At 41.8% G+C, this 21391-nt stretch overlaps 1 protein-coding gene across 1 annotated transcript in view; it reads left to right on the forward strand.

Moving 5' to 3' along the window:
- Window positions 1-3039: 3039 nt before the first annotated feature.
- Window positions 3040-21391, forward strand: part of LOC141651246 (uncharacterized) — a 51973-nt gene continuing 33621 nt past the window's right edge. The window contains exon 1 of the mRNA XM_074458965.1: window positions 3040-3780. Coding sequence (XP_074315066.1) covers window positions 3040-3780 — 741 coding nt within the window. The remainder of the gene's footprint in view (window positions 3781-21391) is intronic.

Here is a 21391-nt window from a genome sequence, read left to right on the forward strand (position 1 = left end):
TTTGTGACTAGATGTTTGACCTGCTAGAGGGTCAAAGGTGAGCAGAGGAGACCACAGGGTAAGATTCAGTCCTTGGAGGTACCCGAGTGGAAGTGGGAGTCCATCTCCATGGACTTCATTGTGGGATTACCTAGGTCATAGCAAGGTAATAATATGATCTGGGTGATTATTGATCGGTTAACCAAGTCAGCTTACTTTGTTCCTATGAAAGATACCTGGTCTAAGATGAAGCTGGCATTGGGTTACAAGAGGCATGTGGTACGGCTACATGATATACCCAAGGATATCGTTTCTGATCGTGATGCGAGGTTCATATCCAAGTTTTGGCAAGAACTACAAGAGTTAATGGGTACGACCTTGAAGATGAGTACAGCTTTTCATCCAAGCGGCGATGGTCGATTTAACGAACCATCAAGACCTTAGAGGACATGTTGAGGGCATGTGTCATGGAGTTTGGGGGCAGCTGGGAGGACAGACTTGACCTGATTGAATTTTCATACAACAACAGTTATCATACGAGTATCGGGATGGCACCTTTTGAGGCTTTGTATGGTCGGAAGTGCCGAAGTCCAGTTTGTTAGGATGATAGTTCTAAGGCCGTGGTTTTAGGGCCACAGCTGGTACAGGATATGGTGGAGCAAGTCCAGATGATTTTGCAAAAGATGAGAGCAGCTCAAGACCGTCAGAAGAGTTATGCCGATTTGCACCGCAGAGACATTGAGTTCGCAGTAGGTGACAAGGTCCTTTTGAAAGTGTCACCTATGCGAGGTGTAATGAGGTTTGGAAAGAAAGGTTAGCTAACTCAAAAGTTTATAGGTCCTTATGAGATTTTGGACCGGATAGGCGAGGTAGCCTACAGATTAGCCTTGCCACCAGCTTTGGACAGAGTCCACAATGTTTTTCATGTTTCCCAGCTTCTAAAGTATGTGAGTGATCCGTCGCATATCCTTGAGGTGGAGAACATCGAGCTTGACGAGTCCTTATCCTATGCCGAGGTTCCTAAAGAGATTATTGACCGCAAAGTTCGTAAGACAAGTTCGTGAGACGGTCTTACTCAAAGTACTTTGGTCTAATCACAATGTGGAAGAAGCCACATGGGAACCCGAGGAAGTCATGCGAGAACGTTTTCCTAGTCTTTTTGATCAGGTATGTTTGGTTACGGGGACGTAACCATCGTCTTTTTAGGGGGGGTAGGAGATGGTCGCGTGTGTGTTTTGTCTTATTTTGAGTCGGGTTAGTGAGTCTTGTGGTGTCTTGTGTGGTTCTTTGGCATTGATAAATGTTTGTTGGGAAGTCCTTTTGTGTTTTGTGGTGTCTTGTTTTAGGGTGGTGTGCGAACTTCGGGACGAAGTTCTTTTTAAGGGGGGAAGACTGTAATACTACGGATTTTCTTAAGTTGAATACTCGACTGAGTAAAGCCTACTCGGCTGAGTAGTGCTAATTGTGTAGCCTGTTTTAGTTCTGCCAAGGAATACTCGGTCGAGTATGAAGAATACTCGACCGAGTAGAGGATACTCGGCCGAGTATACACTTTACTCGACCGAGTATCCGGTCTGGCGAGTATTATTTCAGCGGTTTGATGCGGGAGTGTTTAGGGTTATTTAATATTCAAAGTTAGTTTCTAAAACGTCATTTCAACCCTAATCATTTTACGATCACTCTCTAATCACTCCCTAATCATTCTCTAATCTCATTGTGTGTGCAACCGTCGTAATCCTTGCGTGTATTCTCTCATCCTACTGTTGGTAAGTTTCATTCCCCATGTCATTTATGTTCTTGTAGGGTTTACTGTATATATGGAATTTGGGGAATAGGGGGGAATTGTGCAATGTGTAATTGTGTTATATGGTTATTGTATAGGAGAAGACTTCATAGAGGAGCCTTTATGATTGTTCGGTTTCCGTACTGCTGTTGATTGCTAAGGTAGGGTTTCCCTACTCAGTTTATTGTTCATTGATTTAAGACTTGATTGTATTGTGATTGTCGTTATCTGCTGATCATCGGAATACGGATGTTATGGTGATGGTGTTGGTGTGGTTGTGTTGTGATGGTTGTGGTATTGTGACAGCTGTGAGGCTGTGTATGTTGTGTTTGTGGTGGAGTCACTTGCGGGAGTGGCTTCACACCCTAGTTCGCCCTCCGTGGAACCTGTCACGGGAGGGGATTTGCACATTAAGGGACAGTAATTGTTAGTCGCTCGTTGATGAGCTAGACTAGGTGGGATGGGCTACGGTCACCCACTGGCGACGAGGATTACCTGTTGCAATGGGTAATCTGGCAGGGCTATACACTTTGGTGTGTAGTCGGTTACTGTGTGAGATCGGGAGACTGGGGGTGGAGGATGATCAGCTGGTTACCTTGTTTGTTTGTCTTATATTGATTGAGTAATACTGACCCCCGTTGTTGTTTGTGGAATCTGCTGTGATCCATCCGGGGATGGTGAGCAGGTTTGACAGGTATTGCTATTGGTGAGCTTGGGGCAGTCATGGGAGAGTTGTCATCACCAGTCGTAGCATCACAGTTGAGTCTTAGTTAAGATCTCATAGTTGTCAGACATTGGATTTATTTCATTGAATCAGTTTTGGATTTGGTTTGATGTAAACTTTTACACTCTATGGTATTTTAATAAATATGCTCAGTTCAGACGCTTTTGATATATACTAACCTCGGGCAACCGAGATGGTAACACACTTTCATGGTAGGGTGGTCCTGGTAAGGCACCTTGGTATGAGGGGGTGTTACAGTCTTGATATTGGCTAGCTACCTTAACCCGTTTCAGGAAGCTACCTTTCAGTTTTCTCCCCCTGCACTCGTTTGGCAGGCCCTTGACCGCATGACTGGGCGATATTTAGATTTGGATTGCGGTGCCATTATTACTAGAATTGCTAGAGTCTTGTGTGATTTTGAGGGGAATGGCCCCTATGAGCCGATGGATGACCATGAGCCGTTGGTAGATGATGACCATCTACGCTTGACATTTCTTACCTTGATATTCGGGGTGGAAAGGATCACTATTGGAGAGTGCGTGGTCAGTCCTATATGCTTTTGCCTAATGATCGTTTGCCGGCTATTGAGCCTCTTGAGGAGAGTACAGCTCGAGTGAGACCTGCCCCAGTCACCTATCTCATTCCTAAGGACCTTCTAGTTACTTTTCCTGGCTCTAGTACTACTGCTACTACTGGTGGGCGTCGGAGACGTCGTCAGCCTGCCACTCACTTGCATGGTTCTTACCAGCCCCGTCCTCCTCCTCCTCCTCCTCCTACAGCCTTTCCTTCCCATGGTTATCATTTTGACCCAGTACTTGCGAGGGAGGTGAGGATCCATGAGGGTATTAACACCGCTTTGACTGAGCGGCGTTTGTGGGAGCAGATGGAGGCTGTTACTCTTGCTGGGGAGGGGGGGCAATACACGGGTACTTCTCCGAGTTACTACACCACACCTGGTGACGATAGTCGTGTTTTCCACCTTTACGGTATGACCCCTGCTGAGTTTGGGCATTTTAGTACAGAGTATGGTGCCCTTGGTCGCCCCTTTTACACTCCTGTTCGTCCTCACCAGCCCACCGGTGTTTTTCCAGAGGATGTTGGTGTTCTTATTTCGCAGCGAGGACCATTTGGCCAGTTTGCAACATCTACTTCTACTGGAGCAGCTTTTCCTGGAGGTGGTCGTGCTAGGGGCTGTGGTCGACGAGGTGGCCGTGCTAGAGGCCGTGGGGGTCGAGTTCAGGACCCTGAGTTATTGGCCATGTTTGAGGAGATTGATGGCTTTGATGAAGCCAATGTTGATGATGATGATGATGATGGTGGTGGTGGTGCACAGTAGTGACAGCTGGTCACTACCTCCCTCACTTTCCAGCTGGTTTGGGGGAGTCTTTGCTACACAGCTGGTATTATCTTTCTTTGTTTTTGTTTTTATTGTATTTCTTATTTTCCCTTTCTTCCCTTTGTTATTAGTGTCCTTTAGGTTCTTTGGATTTTACGTGTGATTCTTTGTCTTTGTAGGCGTCACAATGAGGACACTGTGACATTTAGGTTTGGGGGAGAGTATTTATTTCTGTTGTGTGTTTATTTATCGTCGTGTGTGTTAAAAAAAATCCATAAAAATTGAAAAATTTATAAAAATAAAAAAACATGTTTTTATTTTGAGTCGAGTCTTGGTGAATTGTTTAGCAATGATGATAATTTGCTTTGTCTTTGCATTTGAGTCCCATTTAATTATCCATGAACATTGTTTTGACATGTTAGCTATGATAAACAAAGCTCTTAACTCAAGTCTTGACCGTCACAATATGCCTTATGCCGAGTAGATTTGACTAAATTTGTTGATAAACCACTTAAATTTCTGAGGTCTTTAGAGCTTCCTAGGCCAGGAACATTAATAAACTGGTCTCATTTGTTATTTAGGCTAAAGAGTGTGGTCTCCTTGTGGAATATGTAATATCAAACTTCATAAGTGTGATATTAGTTTCTTAACTGTTTGCGCATTCATATGATTGAGTACATGAGGAAAGGCGATTCTTATTGTTCAAATATGCCATACATCACCCTGTTTTGTTAGCCCGCTTGAACCATGTAACCATTTCATACATATTTCATAGCTACATTCTAGAATTTGCCTACCTTTTCGGGACAGTCGCAGTTGCTTGAGTCTTATGTTGTTATAGCTACTTTGGTTGGGTTGGGACTTTTACAACATGTGGGTAGTAGCTATCTTTTTTTTGTAGCAATTGTGTGATCTCCTATGTTGAAAAAGAATATTATGAAGCAAAGGAAAAGAAGGAAAAAAGAAAAAAAAATCGAAAATTCCGAAAAAGAAAAAAAAGAGAAAAGAAATTGCTTCGTCAGTTTTGTTAGAAGATCATAAGTGGTAAATGCTAGAGTCTAATGCACATTTGGAGAGTTTTTACATTCTCTCATATGTTGTCAAAGTTGAGATAATTTCTCTAGTTGGATGGTTGTGTTATATTTTATTAGATGTGGTTATTGGTCTAGCGCTGCGACTATCGTCTTAGCCTCACATATCCATACGTGCTTATGCACAAACCACTTCTATAACCATGCCCATTTGCCACCATTCTGTCCTCGATTCATGTACTTAGTCTATGTTGTGATTGCGCACTAGGTGAAGAAATTACTATCACATTCAATTGCATGCATGTTTCATAAGTTGAGTGAGAGTCTTTATTCTTTCTATCTTACATATATCTCACCCCTTATGAGTGCATGAGTGAAACCGCGAGAATCCAACAGAATTGTCTTGCAAGGTTGAAAAGCATTTGGCTGAGTCTCGGTATCATGTTACATCTTGAGTTGAGCTGCGTTAATCTATTACCCATTTACCCGTACCTTTGAATTTGTTTTATTGGTACAATTTTTGGTCATTACTTTGTTATAGATATGGATAGCTGGGATTTGTATGTGCCTAGACATTTGCTCTGAGTTATTCATTCACCATTTGTATGTTAGTCTTTTGTATGGTTTGATTGCTTTGCTTAGGACAAGCAAAGGTTTGGTTTGAGGGAGTTTGATGTACCACTTATATATACACTTTTATAACTCCTTTCATAGCATTTTATATACAGTTTTCATGCCTTTATGTCATTTATATGCCCTTTTATAGTGAATTGTAAATCTGCCGCTATTTTATGTTTTAATGCGAAATAACGCATTACGAAGATAATCGAGCTAAGATGAGCATTGCGGATATGGCATAGTGGAATACACGAAGCATGGTGTAGATACCTCATTTTCGCACCTCCGCAAACCACCGGTGATGATTGGGCCGCATGTTTGGTACGCGGGCGATTTGTGACATGATTCGTAAGTTTATTGTCAAGTGATTGCTCAAACATTTATGTCTACCTCTTAATTGTCATCTACGCGCCCATACGGTCGTTTTAATGATAATTAGAGTACATTTGGAGTCCAGGGCCTAAACTAGTCTTCATTTTCTCGATAACTTAGCTAAATCCCGAGTCGAATGTTCTAGAATGTTCCGGATATTTCTATTCCATATTTCACAATCTTTTAATCTTTGGTAAATAATTTCCCGAAATATTCACACAAAATATTAAGGAAAATAAGATTAATCCATTATTCCATAAATTAAACACGGAAATCTTTCTTCCGCAGGAGGAAACCACTTAGGAACAGACGCAGCAGGTGCTGCGCCTCTTCCAAGGGACGTAGTGCATGCTGCTGCTCTTCCCAAGTTCTTTTCTGCGTATTTTTTCGTATCTTTTCATATCTTTTCGAGATTCACTTCCAAAGTCTCTCCGAAAACCCTAATTCCTCCACGTGATTAGTATAAATAGGAGCCTTCGCTCCTCATATTTCTCACGCGAGTGTCCGCCCTTCTCTTCTCCCTTTGCATTCTAGACCACGTTCTTACTTTTTGGCGTCTACGTGCTTGAACTTTCGACCACGTAAGCTCGGATCTTTTCGAGTACCGGACCTCGTTTTGCATGACCGACCCATTTGACCAACTCCACCATAATCAATCAATTAATCATTCGTTTTCCTCTTACGAGGGCACTTTCGTTACATTCGAGTCGAGCATCACTAAAACATAAACTTAGTTCATCTCGTTTCGTCAAACATGTAAGTCTGAGGGTGTAAATCCTTCTTTATTTATTGTTATTTGCTTTTTGTAATCATCATGTAAGGTTTATGTCGAAAGTACTTCTAAAAACCGATTTGTAAAACCATGTTTAAAACCTTTTTTTACGGATTATCGGGAGATGAGGACGTCGAGAAAGGACGCGCAAGAACTGTTGCGCCTCTTGAAGGACGCGGCACTGCTGCGCCTCTTCGTGAGGCTTTGCAGCAGATTCTGCTTCCTTTCTTCTTCCTAAATCCTCTGTTAGTTTCGTTTCTTTGTTTTCTTTCGTTATTATTTGTTCTTGTTTCGTTCACATAATAATTCAACATATTGTTAATCACTGTTAGTATATAATTCATCGTTAAATCCCGACTTAAATCCCTTATAATCCAATATTTGCGGGTTTTCGTCATTAAAGTCAATCCGGGTTGTAGAGATTCGATTCATTCATATCGAGTTTCTGGAATTCGATCTTTGGTATATTCCCATCTGTTTATCATGTTCGTCATTAGCTCTTCATTAATTCGTCATGTTTAACCTAATTAGTTCACGCATGTCACTAATAAATCTTTCATTCATGTAATTAATTCGTTTACATTCGTCTCATCCATATTTTATCGCTTTTATGACTCATTCACATGTAATTAATGTATTAAATCACTTTCATCCGAGTCATATATCGTAATCAATTATTAAATTTCACCCACGAATACTAACGATTTGCAGTTCCGGCTTCACAGCCAGAACTCAGTCTTGGAACAGACGCAGCAACTGCTACGCCTCTTCCAGAGGGCGCAGCTCTGCTGCGCCTGTTCCTGGTTGATTTCTGTCTCTGAACTCCCGTGTTGCCTTGACCTAGTTTAATTAGATTACGTATTAATCTACTATTATTCGTATTATCGCCGAATTCCTGTTCGTTAATTTATTTATTCTTCTTTTTCCCAAATTATCCGTTTTTAAAGGTATTTTCGACATAAATCATTAATCCGCTGTAATTATTGTAATTTTCATTATTGTATTTATTATTGTATTTATTATTGTATTTCTTTTATCGCATTGCTTGTATGCCTTCGCATGTAATTAAATCTAAATCCCTACTTCGACTCAATTGCATGTTAAATTAATTGTTCACCGACTTAGTTAATTCTCCCATGTTAGGATCAAAACTTGGATGTTGCATTGCATGCATATAATCGACAATATATCGAGTATAGATAATTTCCCTAATCATTAGTAGAGGCCGCTATCGAGGCGGGCGGGATTAGGTGTTCGATCAAAAGAGCTTCCTAATACGTACCCTCACCCCTTACTCCAGATCTCTGTGAACATCTGTGTTCATTGGCATCCACGAGAGTCATTCTAGACATAGAATGCTAAGGGTAACGAGTTCTTGGTGTTCATGTCACTACTTTGTGTCTTGACATGGCACGAGGTATTCGAACGGTTTCCAATTTTCCACAATAAATTGGTGGCGACTCCACAAATGCAAACGCTTGTTTCCCAAGCGCCCCCGTGGCCCGCATCCACAGTTTGGCGACTCCGCTGGGGATAATACACTTACGTGTAGCCAAAAGGGTGAAACTTGAACAAGGTTAGGGAATAGTTTGTACAAGACAATTGTCGGTTTTCATAACTCGGTCTTCCTAAATCGTTTCATTCGGCCTTCCTAGGCCCAACCCAACCCATTCGACCAATCGTCGCGTCTAAACGGTCCTAATTCTTATTTGGGCCTAAGGATGGATAGCGATTGACGTCATCCATACCATGATGCTTACTCTTGTTTGTATCAAGGACTTTCACTACTTGAGAAAATGGACTAGGAATCGGCTTTACTCTTGTTTGGTACGAGCCTCTCCACAGACTTCGAGTTTGATTGTTCGGTATGGCAACCCACCCTTTAAACCAAAACCCTTTTAAATGCACTCAGCATCCCGTTATAATGTTTGTATATATGTTTGTACCTTACGTGATCACCATTTCTAAACGAAACCATGACGATTTTTGTAAAATCAAAATCCCTTTAAAATGTAAATTTCGAAAAAAAAAAGCCAACGATTAGCGCAAAACCGAGTCAAAACTCTGTCCATTTGTCGAGTCAAAATTCCGGGCCCAAGCCCATTTCAAAACCTCACTTCGAGTCCACTCCTACAATTACACTATAGTTGACTAGGACACACATTTTCAAACTTTGTCATCTTTTCTCACTCGACACAAGTGGCACACACCCACTTCCCAAGTCAAAACATTTCTCTCTTAGTAAGTGTGCTAGAGTGGTCGATCGTGTTTTGATTTGTCGTCGATCTCTTATCCAGTTTCCAAGATGCCTGAAACAAGCGACGCGAACTTCAACCAACTCCAGAATGGTAATGATCAAATCCTAACCGCGCTAGCTCGCCTCCAAGTCACTCAAGACAAAGTGTATGACCGCCTCGATACAATCGAAGGCCGAATTTATACCGTAGAAACGAGGTTGCCACCTCGAGAAAGTGAAGTAGATGATGGCTTTGTGAACACCTTCAGGGAAGAAAACCCTCCCATAGGAATGACTGCAGCTGAGAAACGACTCCAATATTTGGAGGAACAATTGATGTATCTCAAAGGGGATGACATTTATGTGGGAAATTATCTGTATACTTCCCTTAATATTAAGGATTATAACGAATTATAATGACGAATGCGAGTCATAAAATGAATTACATAAACAAAAGTAGAAAATGAAGAAACAACCTTCGGTCCTAGCAAAATCGGCCTAAGAACAATATCGCAATGATATTCACCTATCAGTTGCACCCAAGATGATATGAGATATGCCCTTTGCTTCTTGCTAGAATCGATCCCCAAATTTTCTGTAAAATTTTTAGGTTTTTTTTGTGTTTTTTTTTTTTATGAGAGGAGGCTAGGTTAAAAGAGAATTAGGTTAAGAAATGAATCCCTTCTCCCCTTATAATTACCGAAAAATAAGAGGAGAAAATAGGAATATTTCTTTTCCTCTTCACTCGGTTTGACCGAGATATACCCACAACAAATAAGGAGAAAAATCTCCTTATATTAAGTTGTTATCTAAAATGTATAATAATGTGTATTATTATAAATTGTCATTTATTTTCTTCCGTATTAATAATTCTACTTACAACAGCTTGCAGTCGATATATTAATGTCGGTCTGTAATAATTTATAATGACAATATCGTATAATATATACTTCAATTATAAATATCGCATATTTACAATTAGCTAATTAAATATAACCGATTACATTTAATTACGAATTAACATATTAATTCGTCCAAGCTAACATTATGTACATTAATTAAATATAACATATTATATTCAATTTACGAATTGACAGTTAATTCGTCTCAGCTAGTATTATTTAATCGGCATTAAATAATCGTCTCATCAACACGTTGACTAACTGTTTAGTCATATAAGGCATCAATGTGATTACATTTCCATAATCACATCTCTCAAACACATCCTTTAGGTGTGACTTTTAGGGACCAGTTGATCACCGCCATCTGTATGATAATAACGTCAAACTTTCTAGCAAGCCAACCGATATTAGGTAATCGTTAATCAACTGATAAAATACGAAGTATACCCTTGTGAACCTATAAGAGATTTATAAATGTTATCACACTAATTTGTGGAGGACACAAGCTCCAACAATTTATAGGTAAAATAACTGTAAGTATGAGGCCGTGAGTTCCAAGTTGCCAACCAACTTCAACATGACGGATATCCCTAGATTCAAGGGGCACGAAAACCCTTTGAATCACATCCGTGCTTTCAAGGACTACATGTCTATCAAAGGCATTAAACCTGAGATGTTCCTAAGGATCTTTCCTTCATCTCTTGACACCATCCCAAAGCAATGGTTCTACTCTCTAGAACATAAGAAGATCGCTACTTGGGAAGATGCCGCGATCGAATTTGCTAAGCAATATGCGGATAATGCTGAGATCCAAGTTAACATGCGCACTTTAGAGGTTCTTACCCAAAATGACAAAGAAGGTTTCACCGACTTCCTAAGTAGGTGGAGGAAGACTAGTACCCAACTAGTTGAACGCCCAAACGAAGCTACCCTTGTGGAAAAGTTTGTGGACAACCTAAAACTCATCTATACGAATCATTTGAGGTACCAAAACATCAAAACTTTCAAAGATTTAACCGTGCTAGGAACAAGGATCGAAGATGACATCCGTAAAGGGCTCTTGTCCAAAACAGTAGGCCGAGGATATCAAGGCTCAACAAGTCGTTCTTACGGCTCCACTAGCAAGACCGATGAAGTTAACCTCCTCGAGCCATCCAAGAAGAGTACCCCACCGAGGAAATTTACAAATCTTGGGGACACTTACTCCAATGCTCTAAAAAAGTTGATGAAACAAGGCAAACTCCAACCCATAGGCCCTACGCCCGAACCAGAAAAGAAATCCAAGTTCTGGGACGAGAATTCATACTGCGAATATCATAGGGGTAAGGGATATGACACAGAAAAATGCTACAAATTGAAGAATGTGCTTCAAGACATGATTGAGGATGGTCGACTACCAATACCGCCGGGAGGTAAGCCCAACAACACTCAGAATCCTCTTGGAATTCTAGTGATCACAAGTGAAGAATCTACCTTAGATTGTTCACACCTCATTTCTCCAGTCGAAGATGAGATCCACGCGATCGAGAATGAAGGGTTCTACTCTACCATTTCCCCTACCATTACCGACTTCATCGCATTGGCAAGGAGTGTGGATAGGCAAGTTTCGGAATTGGAAAATGTGGTGACAACTTTACATGACCCCAATGCAACACCTAAAGAACATGCGCCACTAATTTTCTCCCAAAATGCTACTATGCAAGAAGTAGTCGCCGTGGTTGATAAACTAATCGACCAAATTACACAATTAGAGGACGATATCATGAGAATGAGGGAACTAGCTACAGTCAATGGAGTATGGGCCGATGATGATGAGGACGAGTATCTCATTGAACACTCCCTAGTCAAGGAAATAGTCCAAAATGGTGAAGACCATGATGTGGACCACCTAACTCGTTCGAGGCGTCCATATCAAAGTACTACTCAAAATGGTCCAACCAACGTTATCACATCAAATGGTAATGAAGATGACTCTACTGACCATTTGCTAAAGCAATTACAGAAGACAAAGGCTGATCTTTCAGTCTGGCAACTAGTAGCAAGCTCATTCCCACATCGCCAAGCTTTACTGTAAGCTTTGGCCAAACTAAACGTAGCACATGACTCCACACCCGACGATGTAGTCAACTTGGTCTTCCAAGAATCACCGAAGCTAAGTAATCCTATTACCTTCTCAGATGAAGATTTGCCGCCCTTAAGCGCTAATCACAACTTGGCTCTTTACATCACTGTCGTTTGCTTAAAGAAGAATGTGTCAATGACCTTGGTGGATGATGGCTCCGCAGTCAACGTCATACCTTTGAAAACAGCATACAAACTAGGCATGAAAGAGTCGGATTGGACCCCTACCAATCAAGGTGTTCGCTCATATGATGGTACACGATGAAAGGTAGTAGGACTCGCTAACCTAACCGTAGCCACAGGGCCAATTGAGCGAAAGGTTAACTTCCAAATAGTGGACATTGAAGCTTCCTTAAACATACTTCTGGGAAGACCTTGGATTCACGCATCCAAAGCAGTAACATCCATCCTTCACCAAAAGATCAAAATTCAATGGCAAAGTGGTGACGATCACTTCGTCGCCCATCAAAGCAATAATCGAAAAGAGGTCAAATAATCAAGTCCTTGCGGATCCAGTATATGAACTTGGGGGCTTTCAAAGCATAAGTGTCATAGAAAGTGAGTTGCGCCCCTATACTACGATCCCTACTCCAACTTGGTGGTCAACCACATACTTAAATCCCAAGGATACTTCCCGGGAATGCCTTTGAACCCTGCCCGAAGAAACACCTTCGCACCCTACAAGGAAGGCAACTAAAAAAGAATACCACTTGGACTAGGATACAAACCCACTAAAGAGGAAGTTCTCGAGATGCTCGCTCAAGTTCAAAGCCGTAAGCACGTAGGAGTCCAAATGCGACCATATCTCTCTACCCTAAATGGATACTTTGTTAGGGAAGGAAGTCAAGAACTCTTTCACGAATTTCCCAAACCTTGGCACTATATCGGAAGGAAGCTAGCCGGAATCGAGATCTTTCACGATTGCTACTTCATTCCTCCAGAAACGGTTCCTACCATCAAGGCTCGTCAAGCACCTTGCTTAGACGAACAAGCTGTTAGTCTACTATCTGGAGAAGATCGATTTGTAAGAGCCACGCAGGATGAGATCATTACCATGATACTTCAAGACGATCACTTCAACCCTACCGCGTTAATCACGAAACAACGCGAACGAACCAGAGAAAGGATGGAGAAAATCAATCAAGTGGACCAACAATCAAGGAAGACTCTTCAAGCTCACCACTGGAGAAGGAGAGATGTTCAAGGGAGAACCAGAAGACGATGAATTCGAGTCAGAGTCAGAGTCGGAGTCAGAGTCGGAGTCTAGAGAAGTTACTAGGAAGTCTCCTCCTGTCGTCGTCCTCACTCCATTTGTTTCTCCTAGCTTAGCCTCAAATAGTAACGGTAGTTCGGGAAATGTCCCAACAACTATCCCTTTTACCGCCGCTGACCACAGATCAGATGGCTTCTTTGTTTCAACTTTTCTCAAACTTTAATATGAATAAATCAGGTTCTGCTTACTCTTGGTGTTATCTTGAATGCAATTCTGTTTACGATGATACTGAGGATGACCCAAACCCAGACTCAATTGAGATACCTCCCTACATAGCCAAGGAAATACTACAAGAGGAGGAAGGGGGACCAGTAATAGAAAACATCGAACCCATCAATGTAGGAACCGAACTAGAACCCCAAGAACTTAGGATAGGGACTACCTTGAGCTCTGCCGAAAGGGCCAGTTTCATAGACCTCCTAAACGAATTCAAAGACGTTTTTGCTTGGTCCTACAAAGACATGCCAGGGATCGACAGGGATATCGCCGAACATAGAATCCCAATTAAGCCAGGTTTCAAGCCCATGAAACAGAAGCTTCGTCGAATGAGGACAGAATGGGCTCTCAAGATTAAAGCCGGGTTCATCAAAGTTTCCGAGTACTCTGACTGGGTAGCCAACATAGTACCCGTACGTAAAAAGGATGGGAGAATCCATGTTTATGTTGATTTTAGAGACTTAAACAAAGCAAGTCCTAAAGATGACTTTCCTCTACCACATATCGACATATTGGTAGACAATACCGCAGATCACGCGTTACTATCCTTCATGGATAGGTACGCAGGATACAACCAAATCAAGATGGCCATAGAAGACATGCATAAGACCGCCTTTGTCACTCAATGGGGAACCTATTGCTATACGGTCATGTCGTTTGGGTTAATCAACGCCGGAGCTACATATCAACGCACCGCAACTACACTCCTACATGACATGATGCATAAATAAGTTGAGGTATACGTAGACGACATGATTGTCAAATCCAAGGATAGAGAAGAGCATATTGCGAACCTTCGCAAATTCTTCTCAAGGCTACGAAAGTATAACATGAGGCTCAATCCTCAGAAGTGCGCATTCGGAGTAACATATGGCAAACTCCTAGGATACGTCGTTAGCCAACGAGGTATAGAAATAGACCCTTCCAAGATCAAAGCTCTGATCGAAATGCCGCAACCTCAAACGAAAAAAGAAGTCAGAGGATTCCTGGGAAAATTGTAATATATAAGTCGATTCATATCGAAACTCACCATGATCTGTGAACCTATCTTCAAAAAGCTCAAGAAAACAGATCACACCATGTGGGATGATGACTGTCAAAAGGCATTCGACCGAATCAAGGAGATATTAGCTAAACCACCAGTGCTCATGCCACCTCAACGAGACCAACCTCTTGGTTTATATCTCACAGTAACCGAAACAGCCATGGGCGCCATGCTAGCTCTAACCATAGGAAAGGAATAAAGGGTTATCTACTACCTTAGTAAGAAGTTCCTAGAGTACGAGTGCAAATATTCACAACTCGAAAAGACATGCCTCGCTCTTGTGTGGGCAACGAAGAAGCTACGTCATTACATGCTTAGCTACTCCGTCAAAATATACTCCAAAATGGATCCTGTCAAATACCTCTTCGAGAAACCCGTCCTCAACGGACGCCTAGCAAGATGGACCTTGATGCTCTCAGAGTTCGATCTCAAATACGTGCCTCTGAAAGTCATAAAAGGGCGCGCTGTTGTCGAATTCTTTGCAGAAAATCCCATCAATGATGCACAAACAATAGATACTTGGTCATTTCCAGACGTGGATATACTCCAAACCGATGTAGTCTCTTGGGACCTTTACTTTGATGGAGCATCAAACTTAAGAGGATTTGGAATAGGAGTGTTGCTCATTTCTCCTGAAGGCGAGCATACACCGATCTCTGTCAAACTCGACTTCGAGGTGACAAATAATCTTTGCGAGAATCTGAGCTTGTCTCATTGGACTATAAGCGGCAGTGAGCTTAGGCATTAAAAACCTCTGAGTGCATGGGGATTCGTCCCTGATCATCAATCAAGTTACGGGATCTTGGAAAATCCGAAGCGAAAGCCTAGCGCCTTATCAAGCCAGAATAGACCAAGTTGCCCAATTCTTTGATCACGTGACCTATCTACACCTACCTCGGGAATAAAATCAATTTGCAGATGCTCTTTCAAAACTTGCATCTTTGATTAATATGCCAGACGACATGGTGGAAATGCCTTTATGTATCGAACGACGATCATAGCCAGCTTATGTCCACCAAATCACCGATGAAGAGAAAATCACAGAGGAACCTTGGTTCCAAGCAATCCTAAATTTCAAGATCAACGGTACCTATCCACCAGATATGGACAAAAGGGGACAACGTGCTATACGCCTACTAGCTTCCCAATATGTTCTCATGCAAGAAGAGTTATACAAAAGAACACCTCTTGGTGTAATCCTACGTTGCCTTGATCATTCACAGGCGCGGAAAGTGATGGAAGAGGTCTATGATGGAGAATGCGGTCCTCACATGAGTGGGTCCATGATGGCAAAGAAAATTGCACGTTTGGGGTATTATTGGACCACAATGGAATCCGATTGCATCAAATACATAAGACATTGCCACAACTGCCAAATCTTCGGGAATGTACAGCATGTCCCTCCTTCATTGCTCTATATGATGACATCTCCTTGGCCATTTTCTGCCTGGGGAATTGATATAATCGGGAAGATAACTCCAGCCAGAACAGGAGGTCACTGTTTCATCCTAGTGGCAATTGACTATTTCATCAAATGGATAGAAGCGGCTTCCTACACTAGTCTCACGGCTAAAAATGTAGCAAAGTTCATACAAAACAACATCATCTGTCGATACGGTTGCCCACATGAGATCATTAGTGATAATGGATCACATTTCCAAGCTGAGACTGAGCAATTGCTAGCCAAGTATGAAATTAGGCATCACCACTCTTCGCCATATAGACCACAGACTAATGGCGTGGTAGAGGCGGCAAATAAGAACGTTATCACAATTCTCAAGAAAATGATTGACAACTATCGAGATTGGCCAAGCAAGATACCCTTTGCTTTGTGGGGATATCGTACATCTGTTAGGACGCCCACTGGGGCCACCCCTTTCTATTTGACCTAGGGCATGGAAGTTGTATAGCCAGTCGAGTTAGAAATACCATCATTGCGCATCTTACTCAAAAGTCAAATCCCAGAAGCCGATTGGAAGAGGGATAGATATGAAGAACTCATCCTCCTGGATGAACGTAGGCTACGCGCATTACATAATGTACAAACATATCAAGCACGTATCTGTAGATACCTCATTTCTGCACCTCCCGCAAACCACCCGGTGATGATTGGGCCGCATGTTTGATACGCGGAACGATTTGTGACAGTTCGTAAGATTATCGTCAAGTGTTTGCTCAAATATTTAATGTCGACCTCTTAGTTGTCATCTACGTCCTGATACGGTCGTTTTGGCGTAATTAGAGTACATTGAGTCCGGTCAAAACCGTCTCCATTTCGATATTTGTTAAATCCGAGTCGAATATTCGGAATGTTCGGATATTTCTATTCCATATGTCACAAATTTTATCTTTTGGCAAATAATATCCCGTAATATTCATAAGATAATCGAATTATTTCCGTCCTACCATAACTCAAACGCGGAAATCTTTCTTCACCAGGAGGAAACCTCCACGGGAATAGACGCAGTCTTTGCGCCTCTTCCAAGAGACGCAGATGGCTGCTGCGCCTTTTCCCGTGCCCTTCTTTGCATGATTTACGTATCTTTTTCATATCTTTCCGAGATTCACTTCCAAAGAGTCTCCGAAACCCTATTCCTTCACGTGATTAGTATAAATAGGAGCCTTCGCTCCTCATATTTCTCACGCGAGTGTCCGCCCTTCTCTTCTCCCTTTGCATTCTAGACTTCGTTCTTACTAATTGGCGCCTACGTGCTTGGACTTCCGACCACGTAAGCTCGGATCTTTCCGGGTACCAGCCTCTCCGTTGCATGACCGACCAATTTGACCAACTACACGCAATCAACTTTAATTAATCAATCGTTTTCCTCTTACGAGGGCACTCTCTTTGCATTCGCGTCGAGCATCACTAGTCGATATCTTAGTTCATCTCGTTCCGCCAACATGTAAGTCTGAGGGTGTAATCTCTCTTTTATTTATTGTATTTTACTTTTCGTATCATCAATTGTAAGGTTTACGTCGAAAGTACCATTAAAACCAATTTCTAAAACCCTTCGTTAAAACCTGTTTTTGCGGATTTCCAGTAAATAACCGTCGAGAAAGGACGCAGCAACTGCCGCGCCTCTTCGAAGGAGCGCAGTTCCTGCTGCGCCTCTTCGTGAGGCCGCCATGATTCTCGCTTCTTTTCTTCTTCCTAAATCCTCTGCAATTCGTTTTGTTATTTGTTCGTCCAGTTAATTCTTTGATATAATCGCCATTGATAATTCACATGTATATTGTATCATATTAATCATCATCATTAACTTGTTTTAATCATCATAAGTCCGACTTAAATCCTAAATAATCCATATTTACGGGTTTTCGTCATTAAATTCAAACCCGGATTTCAGAGATTCAATTTGTTCATATTGGGTTTCTGGGATTCGTCATTGATATAGTTTTCGTTTGTTTATTCACATGTTTGTCGTATATTCGTTGTATATTCATCATGTTTAGACTAGTTAATTTATTTCAACAGAGGACTCATTCATTAACATCGCTTTATCATGTAGATAATTCGTTTACCTCCGTCTCATCCGTGTTTTATCGCTTTTATGACCATCGTTCACATATAATTAATCTGTTAATCACTTTCATCCGAGTAAATATTATCAATCAATCATCAAATTTACCAATCGACATTAGCGGTTTTGCGATTCGGCTTCACGGCCAGAATTCACCCTTGGAGCAGACGGCGTCTGCTGCGCCTCTTCCGAGAGGCGCGATCTCTGCGCGCTTTGTTCGAGGATGAGTTCGCCTCGAACTCCTTTTTCGCCTTTGACGTAATTAATTAGGCTACGTATTAATTAACTAATATCCGTATTATCACCTTCTAATTCCTGTTCGTTAATTTATTTTATTCTTTTATTCTTTTATTTCTCAAATCATCCGTTTTAGCGGTATTTTCGACATAAATCGCCTATTCCATTGTAATTATTGTAATTTTCATTATTGTAATTCATAGTTATTGTATTTCTTTTATTGCTTGTATGCTTTCACATGTAAATGAGCATTAAATCCAACTTCGACCCAATTGTGTGCTAATTACGTGTCAACCGACTTAGTTATATTCTCACATGTTAGGATTAATCTATGGATGTTGCATTGCATGCATATAGCCGACGATATATCAAGTACGAATAACTTCCCTAATCATTAGTAGAGGCCGCTATCGAGGCGGGCGGGATTAGGTGTTCGATCAAAAGAGCTTCCTAATACGTACCCTCACCCCTTACTCCAGATCTCCGTGAGCACCCGTGTTCATTGGCATCCACGAGAGTCATTCTAGACATAGAATGCTAAGGGTAACGATTGCTTAGTGTTCATGTCACTACTTTGTGTCTTGACATGGCACGAGGTATTCGAACGGTTCCAATTTCCCATAAAAATTGGTGGCGACTCCATACAAAATGCAAACGCTTGTCCCGTTTCTCACCAAGCGCCCTCGTGGGCGGCCCGTCCACGTTTGGCGACTCATTGGGATCATACACTTACGTGTAGCAAGGGTGAAACTTGAACAAGGTTAGGGAATAAATTTGTACAAGACAATTGTCGGTTTTCATAACTCGATCTTCCTAGATCGTTTATTCGGCCTTCCTAGGCCCAACCCAACCCATTCGACCAATCGTCCCGTCTAAACGGTCCTAATTCTTATTTGGGCCTAAGGATGGATAGCGATTGACGTCATCCATACCATGATGCTTACTCTTGTTTGTATCAAGGGCCTTCACTACTTGAGGAAATGGACTAGGAATCGGCCTTACTCTTGTTTGGCACGAGCCTCTCCACAAACTTCGGGTTTGATGGTTCGGTATGGCAACCCACCCTTTAAACCAAAACCCTTCTAAATGCACTCAGCATCCCGTTATAATGCTTGTATAAAAGTGTAAACCTTACGTGATCACCACTTCTAAACAAAACCATGACGAATTTTCAAAAAAATCAAAATCCTTATTTTCAAACAAGAATTTCGAAATAGGCCTTTAATTAGCGCAAAATCCGGTCAAAACTCCGTCCGTTTGTCGTGTCAAAATTCGGGCCACAAGCCCATTTCAAAACCTCACTTCGAGTCCACTCCTACAACTACACTACAGTTGACTAGGACACACATTTTCAAAGACCTTGTCTTTCTTTAAAACTCACTCAACACAAGTGGCACACACCCACTTCACGAGTCAAAACTTTTCCTCTTTTAGCAAGTGTGATAGAATGGTCGATCGTGTTTTGATTCGTCGCCGATCTCTTATCCGGTTTCCAAGATGCCGGGTCAAGTGAAGAAACAAACCTCCAAAGCAAATTCAAGAGAGTAATGATCGAATCCTAGCCGCGCTAGCCCAAATGCAAATCACTCAAGAACAAACCTATGACCGCCTTGAACTTATCGAAGGCCGTATCTTTGATGTAGAGGGAAGGTTGCCTCCCCTAAAGGTGAAGTACTACGTTTCTCCGATGACGAGTCTAAAGATGAGAATCCAATCATAGGGACAACAATTGGTGAGAAAAGACTCCAATACCTAGAGGAGCAATTGATGTACCTTAAGGGGGATGACATTTATAGGGAAAACAATCGCAAGTATGAAGCCGTCAATTCCAAATTACCAACTAACTTTAGCATGACGGATATCCCTAAGTTTAAAGGACATGAGAACCCTTTGAACCACATCCGCGCCTTCAAAGATTACATGTCCATCAAAGGCATCAAACCCGAGATGTTCTTAAGGATCTTTCCTTCATCTCTTGACACCATCCCGAAGCAATGGTTCTACACTTTAGATCACAAAAAGGTCGCTACTTGGGAGGACGCCGCAATCGAGTTCTCGAAACAATACGCGGATAATGCCGAGATCCAAGTCAACATGGGTACTCTAGAGGTTCTTACCCAAAATGACAAAGAAGGATTCACCGACTTCCTAAGTAGGTGGAGGAAGACTAGTACTCAACTAGTTGAACGCCCGGATGAGGCTACTCTCGTGGAAAAGTTCGTGGATAATCTCAAACCCATCTATGCCAGTCATTTGAGATATCAAAACATCAAGACTTTCAAGGACTTAACCGTACTAGGGACACGAATTGAAGATGACATCCGTAAAGGACTCTTGTCCAAAACGGTAGGTCGAGGATATCAAGGGTCCACAAGTCGTTCATACGGCTCTACTAGCAAGACCGATGAGGTTAACCTTCTCGAGCCATCCAAGAAAACTACCCCACCAAGGAAATTCACAAACCTTGGGGATACGTACTCAACGCTCTAAAAGGTTAATGAAGCAAGGTAAACTCCAACCCATTGGACCTACTCCCGAACCCGAAAAGAAATCCAAGTTTTGGGATGAAAATTCATACTGTGAATACCATAGGGGCAAAGGGCACGACACAGAAAAATGCTACAAGTTGAAACACGTGCTTCAAGATATGATTGAAGATGGTCGACTTCCAATTCCACCAGGAGGTAAGCCCAACAACACTCAGAATCCTCTAGGAGTTCTAGTGATTACAAGTGACGAATCTACCTTAGATTGCTCACACCTCATTTCTCCCACCGAAAATGAAATTCAAGCAATTGAGAAAGAAAGGCTCTACTCTACTATCTCCCCTACCATTTCCGACTTCATCGCATGGGCAAGGAGTGTAGATAGACAAGTGTGGGAACTAGAAAACATGGTAACGACCTTACGCAATCCTAATGCAATACCTAAAGAACGCGTACCATTGATCTTCTCTCAAAATGCCACTATGCAAGAAGTAGTCACCGTGGTTGATAAACTAGTCGATCAAATCATACGACTAGAAAGTGATATCATGAGAATGAAGGAACTAGCTACAGTCAATGGGGTTTGGGCCGATGATGATGAAGACGAATATCTCATTGAAAACTCCTTAGTCAAGGAAATAGTCCAAAATGGTGAAGACCAAGATGTGGATCACCTAACTCGTTCGGGTCGTCCATATCAAAGCACTACTCAAAACGGTCCAACCAACGTCATCACACC

Source organism: Silene latifolia, chromosome 4 (assembly GCF_048544455.1).
Source record: "Silene latifolia isolate original U9 population chromosome 4, ASM4854445v1, whole genome shotgun sequence".
NCBI classification, from domain to species: domain Eukaryota; kingdom Viridiplantae; phylum Streptophyta; class Magnoliopsida; order Caryophyllales; family Caryophyllaceae; genus Silene; species Silene latifolia.